Source organism: Boleophthalmus pectinirostris, unplaced genomic scaffold, assembly GCF_026225935.1.
Source record: "Boleophthalmus pectinirostris isolate CB_2022bp ecotype Guang Dong unplaced genomic scaffold, ASM2622593v1 HiC_scaffold_12, whole genome shotgun sequence".
Taxonomy (NCBI): domain Eukaryota; kingdom Metazoa; phylum Chordata; class Actinopteri; order Gobiiformes; family Gobiidae; genus Boleophthalmus; species Boleophthalmus pectinirostris.
In genome coordinates, this window is record NW_026571018.1 from 20,187,147 (window position 1) to 20,196,167 (window position 9,021).

General features: G+C 38.8%; 2 protein-coding genes across 2 annotated transcripts in view; both read left to right on the forward strand.

Moving 5' to 3' along the window:
* The first annotated feature begins 2,307 nt into the window (after positions 1–2,307).
* Positions 2,308–4,997, forward strand: zfpl1 (zinc finger protein-like 1). The gene is made up of 8 exons (XM_055148483.1): positions 2,308–2,490; positions 2,919–3,031; positions 3,122–3,233; positions 3,361–3,554; positions 3,623–3,701; positions 3,797–3,997; positions 4,109–4,232; positions 4,320–4,997. The coding sequence occupies exons 2-8, from the start codon at positions 2,930–2,932 to the stop codon at positions 4,504–4,506; spliced, it is 999 nt and encodes a 332-aa protein (XP_055004458.1). The 5' UTR covers positions 2,308–2,490; positions 2,919–2,929; the 3' UTR covers positions 4,507–4,997.
* Positions 4,998–8,545: 3,548 nt separating this feature from the next.
* The window catches only part of LOC129407389 (vacuolar protein sorting-associated protein 51 homolog), a 4,237-nt gene continuing 3,761 nt past the window's right edge, over positions 8,546–9,021 (forward strand). The window contains 1 exon segment of the mRNA XM_055148229.1: positions 8,546–8,959. Within this exon segment, the coding sequence (XP_055004204.1) occupies positions 8,546–8,959 (414 nt within the window).

Consider the following 9,021-nt stretch of genomic DNA (forward strand, 5'->3'; position numbering starts at 1 on the left):
AAAATGTATATTACTGTACTGGTGATTATGGCAGTAGAAAATCTGTATAGGAGTGTAATGGAAGATTTTACTCCTCAGTGCTGCATTAAAAGACTTGTCATTTTCAACACATAAAATGTTATACAATGAAATACAGTCCATTTCCCTCCCTCACTGGACCTCTTGGATTGTGGGCTTTTGCGTTTTATTTTCTCATTTTGCTCCCATTACTCCTCTCTGTGGCCAATTCATATGTGCAATGAAGTGTGAAGGGAAAAATCTGTACCCTCATTTTCAAATATGTCCATGGTCATTTGCCCCCACAAGCAGCTCACATGTGCAGTAAAGACAGAGCAATGCATTATTATAGATGAGCATGCAGAGACATGCACACTAGGGTTAGAAATGGCTCTGAATTGTTTTAATGGCACACTGATGGTAGTGTATGATCAGAATGACAATTTCCACTCGAGCAAACTATTGGATATGTTCATAACAGTGTCACAGGCCTACGGTTATTGGTTACTACCTCAACAATATGTTTTAATGGGTTCAGCTCAGGTAAATACAGCATAGCTTTTTTCCAGATTAAGGGGCCAGTATTTCTCTATTTTCTGAGCTGTGTTATAATGTTGTTTCTTCATCACAGACATACCTCGAGTTGTGTTTTGTTTCATTCACCCATGTTTAACACACAAACTCACTGCATATTTAGGCTGAGTTTTTCTCTCAAACAGAAAAGCTCAAAATGCTCTTTTCCACCTTGTGATGTCATGTGGTAATACAAGAAGTGCTCCATTGTGTTTTTGAACTCCATACACCTTCACTATAATCATTTGCATAATTTCAGAATTGCCAGTCTTCTACTGCTTTGTAACATTACAAGATGGAACAGAGCATTTTGAGTTTTGAAGATGCAGACGGACTAGAGGGCTACTCAAACATGTGTGAAGGAAACTAAACCCAACTCAAGGTATGTTTTTGATGAGGTGACAACATTATGACATGTCTAAAAGCTCACAAGAGTCAGTTTAGTGTAATATAAGAGGATGCTTAACCTCAAATATCATAAAACCTTCAAAACCACATACCATCTAAAAATGGTTGTCCAAGTTCCCTGCCCAGGCAGGACTACAAATCAAAGTCTTAAGATTGTTCTAAACCAAGACTAAATCCTGACTAAACTGGGAGTTGGACAGGTGATTGGATGAGAGCTAAAGATGTCTGTGACTGGTGAGTCTGAGAGAGAGGAGGGACAGGAGGCCACTGGACAAACTGCATTGCATCAAGGACAATCCTGTTGGACAGCTCATTCTCCAACACTCATTCAGTTCTGCTCATACAATAAACAATACAGGGCTGCTCACACCATACTCCATATAAAACTGCAATAACTCACACCTCTATAACAGAACCTTATGCCAATTTCTCTTGTGCGCCTCCATTCATGCTTTGTACTGCACCTCTTTACCTTTTTACCAAAAAAACACAAGTCATTACAAATATAGTCTATATGAATTGTTATACATTTATTTTATTATTGGGTTTATTAAAGGATTAATGTCCTAATAGTGCCATCAGGTAAACAATGCAGAGACATGAAGGCTTTATTGAGCAGATTCCCTTTACTACTAAGTCAATCTGATTTATGTCCAGTTTTGTCCGCCATCTGCTGACCAAACACATGTACTGCACTTACTGTTAACTTTGAAATCATCAAGCTGCAAATATGTCAATGTATATCAAAATAATTGTGTAAAGATTTCATTTCAGGTTTCATTCGTTTGTAGATTCATTGATACTTGGGGTGCCCACTTCAAATAGTCAAAATAGCCTGGAATAACATCATAACATCAATAACATCATATGCTTTTCAGTTTTTATCAATCGTAACGCATAAAGAGATTGAAATAGCAATAGGTGCCATCATACTGCGACCCCGGATGCCACTCCACCTAAGACCAAAAATATTTCTTGCAAGATTGAAAATGAAAAAGTGAGACATCCTCTAAACAAGTGGGACGAGAGACTGGGGCCTAAATGGCTCTACAGGACAACCTGAAGATGGACCACTATGCAAAAACAATATCTGTCAAAAAAATAAAAAAGAAAAAAAATAAAATAATGCTTTCTTTCTTTTGTCCAAAATCAAGATCCATCCATTTTCTTCCGCTTATCCTGGGCAAAATCAAAAACCAAAAAAGCAAAAGCAAAAAGCTAAATCAAGATAGGACTTATTCATTCGAAGACTAATTGATAATCCTTTCCACAATCACCACTAGATGGCACGAGTGTTTGTGTCAGAAATACACGAAGAAGAGAAAGCGGAAGAGACGTGGCACAAAAACAGAAGCAGGAAAGGGGCGGCTAATGCTCACACCTGCTATTACTGCTACTGACAGCTACACCACACTCCGACCCGAAATATTAAACTAATAAGCACAAATGACAGCGGTGGAAAAAGCTCTGGGACGTACCGGTCTCGACTGAAATCTTGGATACACGTTAGAGGTATTGTATTGATGTTTTTAAGGCGTTCATGCTAATGGCTAATGTTACCTACATGCTACAGCTTCTTTGTAAAGCTACTGTATCATTGCCATAATGAGTTTCTGTTTTCTATAAATTAAGCCTGTTAAAGAGCTTAATCAGATGTAACCGGCTGAAAGACATAACTATGCAATGACAATATTTTATGAGCAGAAGCATTCAAGACATTAGCGTACATACAGTTCTGATTAGGCAAATACATCTGTCTTAACTATTTTAACCTGTAGCCTATGGCGTTTCTGGCATCTCGCAGTACACAATGAGCTCCTAACTGTTAATTACAGAAATTATACGACACAAATGACCGCAGTCCATCTTAATGCCACCTGGTCACATGACAAAAAAAAAATAATTATTGAAATCACTGGTTGCATTTGTTCCTACCACAGTTTAATTCACTATGGGGCTCTGCAAGTGTCCAAAGAGGAAGGTGACCAATCTATTCTGCTTTGAGCATCGAGTAAATGTGTGCGAACATTGCCTGGTGTCAAACCATAACAAGGTTGGTTGGCTGTTTGATTTTTGTGTCGATATTAACAATAAACTACTATTTGTCTAGAAAATATAACATACAAATTATTTTGCTTTGCAGTGTATAGTCCAGTCATATCTTCAATGGCTTCAAGACAGCGACTACAATCCAAACTGTTCTCTTTGTGATACCCCACTGGCAGATCAAGACACCGTCAGACTGGTTTGCTACGGTGAGTAATGTCACACAGGTTTCTATACCTTCTCCATACTTTTTAAATTTGTGGGACTGTGGAAGACTTGCTTAGTACTACAGCAAGTATAAATAACTGAAATTAATGATCTTTCTTTCCCTCACAGATGTATTTCATTGGGCCTGTCTCAATAATCTGGCCTCTCGGTTGCCTCTCCATACGGCTCCGGCAGGATACCAGTGTCCCTCCTGTCAGGGTCCAGTATTTCCCCCGTCTAACCTGGCCAGTCCTATTGCAGATGTGTTGAAAGAACAGCTATCATCTGTTAATTGGGCGAGAGCAGGTTTAGGTCTCCCTCTGGTAAGATTTGGTTACCTTGCTACATAAATAAAGGTCCAATTAGAATATCTAACTAGAACTTCTGGCAGATTGAAGAGCCCCTTGTGGACCTGGAAGAAACCAAAGCTCCTGATGTAACAGATTACAATGACTGGTCAACATTTGATGGTGAGTTTAAAGGTTCATTTAAATCAAATGTAAATTCTTATTACTTCTCATTTGATTAAATGTTTATGGGATTTTCTTTTGTCTATGTGTCACAGCCCGGGAACAAAGTGAAGCTTACCCAAGTCATTCCTACAACACCAGTCTTAGCCCTCCATCAAATGCAACAAATACAATTTCTGCCACAGTGCAGGAAGAAGTTGGAGCTGCTCGAAAAAATGGAGAACCGACTACTCAAGAGCATGTTGTAGTAAACTTTAATACAGCCAGTATTAATGACACCCTCACAATACATGCAGGTAATGGACTGTTACATGCTCCCTTTATTGTCACATGACCTGCTGTAATATTATAAAAATATGATATGTATATATATATTTTTATATAATGATATTTTGATATTGTTTTAGCTTCATCACCAAGAAAGGTTTATGACACACGAGACATTGGCCACAGCTCTGTCACGCAGATTGACTTTGATGACGACAAGTACAGACGGAGACCAGCTCTGAGCTGGTTTGCACAAGTTCTCAAGTTAGTAATGGATATGATGGATACGTAAAATGTCACCAGGTATTTCTGAACATAACTGTTAATTATTTTTGTCTATTTCTCTCTCAGGAACCGTACTGGAGGGAAACGTACAAGTCTGACGTGGAAGCAGAGGATGTTCATGTTTCTTTTGGTTGGAGTTTTGGGATTTTTCACTTTGATCATCATCATGGCTAAACTTGGACGGGCCTCAGCTGGTTCAGACCCAAATTTAGATCCTCTTCTTAACCCCAACATCCGTGTAGGGAAATACTGAAAACAAGCATTGATTACTTTACACAGCCAAGTTTGTGTAGACTGTTCCAGTTTGACTTTTAACCTAGTTGGTCCAACAGAGGGAGCTAATTAATCATATTGAATGGAAAGATATGTGGGACTTCTCCAGTATGGAAACAATGCTGCCTGACTGTGGTATAATACAAAAGCTTGAGACTTTATTTTTACTTGGATTACAGATTTAAAATGAGTGGTGGGTATTTATTTTTTGTTAATTCCAGCAAACAGAACTGATAGATGTTGGTGGACCAACACAACTGAAACAACTTTGTATATGTTTGACGAGTTACATTTTGACATTTATAATCTGAAGAGTGACACAATGAAGTGTGCATTTTTGGTGGCTTTCTGATGATTAATATACAAACTGAAGTTATGGAAATTGAGTGGAATTCTTTTAAATAGGCTACAAATGTAAATGTATTTTTTCTGCTGCATTTCTTCAACTGTACATTAAATTGCAAAAAATAATATCTGTGATTTAGTATTTTAACTATTTAGGATATAAAAATGTACAGTTATAGTAACTTTTCTTAGGGCTAAAACAAATTTATCAAATTTTAAGAATTTTTTTTTTAAGACATTTCAAAAATTTACAAGACTAACTTTTAATAATTGCCAAACAAACAAAAAAAAAAACTGTCAGTACTGGCAAATGGTACATATAAGTAGCACATCAGTTGAGGGTTGTTTTTTTTTTTTTTCAGGACCAATTAAACCCTTGCATTCTAAACACATAATAGTCATTATATACTGAACACGTGTCATTTTAATTATGTAACCTCACACTCTAGTCTGTGGGAATCACGGTAATACTGACGATCTTCCAGCGTCATGGGTCACCACTTGCATGTGACGGGCTGCCGTGCCATAGTCTACATTTCCACTGAACTTGCCAAAGTAGTTACAGATGACATTGGCTCTCTGGTGTTTCACATTGATGGAGGGAAATTAGCCCAAGGCAAAAGCAATCACACATTGTAAAATATGTGATTGTAGGCACATCTGTATGCTACAGAAAGACAAAACTAATAAGTTGTATGAGGATTATTTAAAGTGTTGTTTCACTTTGCATACATTATTTAGCTGTGTAATTGTTTTTGTCACTAAATTGGGATTCAATGTACCCATTGCCTGTGAGTTATTAGAATGACTATTGCTCTGACATAATAGGGGCACTTCAGTCAATAATGAGTGGCAGTTAACAGAAATTCACTGCAATACGGGTCCGCATTTCCTCATGATGACTTCAAAGCAGAGATAGACATGATAGACTGAACAGTTATGCATGTTATGTTCATTTTCATTTAGAAATGAATTATGATGGCTACAAACTTCATAAGGGAGTCAAATGGTTGCAATTTCTCTGGGTTTACAGAAAACACAATAGTTTGAAACATCTGTTATTTTGCCTACAGTCCTCTACATGTATGCTTAAACTATATCTCTCTTAAGGTTCAAACACAGATGGTTCCTTGTAGTTTGTACATTTTAAAAGTGCATATTGTAATTGAAAAAATCTAATATAATGCGAATGCTACTGTAATTGTTGTTGCCAGTGACATTGGATGATCTATTGAGCTGATATCAATAAGCGAGTTTCATTGGTGGTTTCCCAGTACAGTTTAAAAGGGAGACCATCGACACAGTCAGAGGTGTCTGCAACATAATACGAATGAACACCTCTCACATCAGCGACATCTTTTAAATGTAAGTATACTTAACTTAATAACTGCTGTCTTCAATTATTATCAGTATTTTGTTTTACACAGTGTTGTGAAGTAACAAAATATTTTGAGAATTTGTGTTCAGAATACTTCTCAGTACCTGTATCCTAATCTAATTACTCTTTCATTAGGTGGGATTCAAAATAGTTACAGTTTTACTACAGTCATAGAATCAAAAGAATACATTGCCATACTTGGCCATGCAATTTCGCTTCAAATTGCACTATTAGAAAACACTGCTCTTTTGGTGAGTGCATGTGAGATGATTCCTTCTCTAATTAGTGGTTCTTAATTGCAAAACAAACACAAAGCTGTCTTAACCCTGTGTCATCTTTGCACACTACAATACAAAGCAACTCAATATCTAAGTAATAACAATAAAGTAATCTGATTGGATCACGTAATGGAATACATAACAAAATATGCAGGTTTTCAGTATTCTTCTCGACACTGGTTGTACAAACAATGTGCAATGACCCTTTCTGATTCAATACTTTTCAGTTTACAGTGCACTCTGTGGCCCTGTCAGAGGAAGATGGAGAAACATTCCAAACCAACCCAGCATAATATGAAAATGAGCAAAAGTCAGAAGACTGAAAGATCTCCGCAAATGAAGAATCACAATCACAATCATTACCACAAACACTCAGAGGATAATGACAGCCATGAGTATGTGTTTTTCTTTTTTTTTTTGCAGAATGTTAATTATGCATGTCCTGTTTGTATGTTTTTACATGTGTTTTGTTTATGTTTTGTTTTATAGTACCCATTCAACCACAGAGGACAGTGTTTTTAATGACCCTCTCCATGACAGTCGGCATCACCACTCTCATTTTCACAAGCAAAAGCATCAAAGTTTTTCCACCTCAAGTACTTCCATAACATCATCTTCATCATCATTAACTTCTGCTACTTCCTCTTCTTCATCATTTTCATCATCGTCATCTTCTTCATCATCATCCTCATCTACAGCATCCTCTTCCTCGTCCAGCTCTTCATCTGACAATGACAGTGAAAGTTCAAATGCATGTGCCAAATCTCAGCATTCTCGCTCTTGCACGGATATCTCCAAGAAAAACAGATATTTTGAAGAATGTGATGATACTGCCCCACTGTTGGAGAGGGGTGAATATGTGGACATGAATAAAAAACAAGGCTCAACTCCTGGTTCTATCCAAGGCAAACCTAAAATTGTACAAGATGGAAGTGTCCGGAAAGCTAAGTCAATGGAGTCCCTTGCAAGACCAAAACAAAAGCCACAAGATAAAGCACAACAAGACAAAAGAAAAAACGAAGCCAGAAAAAACATAGTGAAGGAAAAAATTCAGTTCTCTGCGTTTCTTAATGAGATCACTCGGCAGGTGCTTAGCCCAATGAGACTCACAACCCTTGGAGTGACAAATGCAAAAAAACCTCACAGTTCTGGACAGGCTTCTGCTAGATCTACGAAGTCTGAAAATAGCAAGATAAGACTAAAGTTGCCAGGCAGTGCAGATTCAGCTAGCTCAGGCAAGCAGTCTCAAAGCAGCAGTAAGCATTCACACTCTCACCAAAGACACTATAGTCACCATTCAGTAGGGTCACCAGATCGCAAGACAAGAGACAGTTTTAAGAGGCATCATTCATGGTCGTATCGCCATCATTCCTGTTCACCATCAGAAAAGCACCATTACCACCGTCATCATCACCGTTATCGTAGTCCAAGTAATGAAAAAGATTGCCATAATTATCATAACTATAGACATCACCACAGTCCCACTTACTATCACAATGAGCACCAAAAAACTAGTCGGTACCACACAAACCGCCATCATCGCGACACATCTCAGCATTATAAAGACTATGGTACACCGGAGCATGGGCACAGTGTTTCCAAACATAAATCATGTGAGTATAGAGACACTTATCCAAGCCACAGCTGTCACTTAAAAGAATGTTCAAAATCACCCTCTCACAGCAGACACCACAGTGAAGCTAGAGATTACAGCAAAGGAAATGTTACCAAATATCACCATAAAGATCATCACAGGCCAGCTCTTACTCATTACAATGAGGAAGAGCTTTACCATGAAGAGTACCATCACACTCATGGCCATAACCGTAATCAATACCGTGAAAATCGGCCCCTGAGAGACCCTTACCATGGATCCCTGAGAAAACAACATAACAAACAACATGGGCCCGATCATGAGCAGCATCTTTTCCACCAAAATCACCATCACCTTGGAAACCATCATCGTGAGCCCCATCACCATGGAGATCGTCACACTGACCACCACCACCACCATCACCATGGAGACCATCACCGTGAGCCACATCACCATGGACACTGTCATACTGAGCACCATCACCATGGAGACAATCATAGTGAGCCCCGTCACCATGGCAACCGTCACACTGAGCCCCATCACCATCACCATGGAGACCGTCACATTAAGCTGCACCATCACCATGGAGACCTTCACAGTGAGCCCCATTACCATGGAGACCATCGCAGTGAGCCCCATCAGCATGGAGATCATCATGCTGAGCCCCGTCACCATGGAGCCCATCACAGTGAGCACCATCACCAAGGTGACCATAACAGTGAACCCCATCACCCTGGTGACCATCACATTGAGCAGCATCATCATGGAGACCATCACAGTGAACCCCATCACCATGGAGATGATCACAGTGAAGCCCATCACCATGGAGACCATCACAGTGAACACCATCACAATGAATCCCATCATCATCACCATGGAGACAATCACAATGAGCCACAT

Coding starts and splice junctions, on each gene's coding strand:
- zfpl1 (XM_055148483.1), top strand. CDS start 2,930: ATGGGGCTCTGCAAGTGTCCAAAGAGGAAGGTGACCAATCTATTCTGC. Junction 3,234..3,360: donor CGTCAGACTGGTTTGCTACG/GTGAGTAATGTC, acceptor TTTCCCTCACAG/ATGTATTTCATTGGGCCTGT. Junction 3,702..3,796: donor TGACTGGTCAACATTTGATG/GTGAGTTTAAAG, acceptor TATGTGTCACAG/CCCGGGAACAAAGTGAAGCT.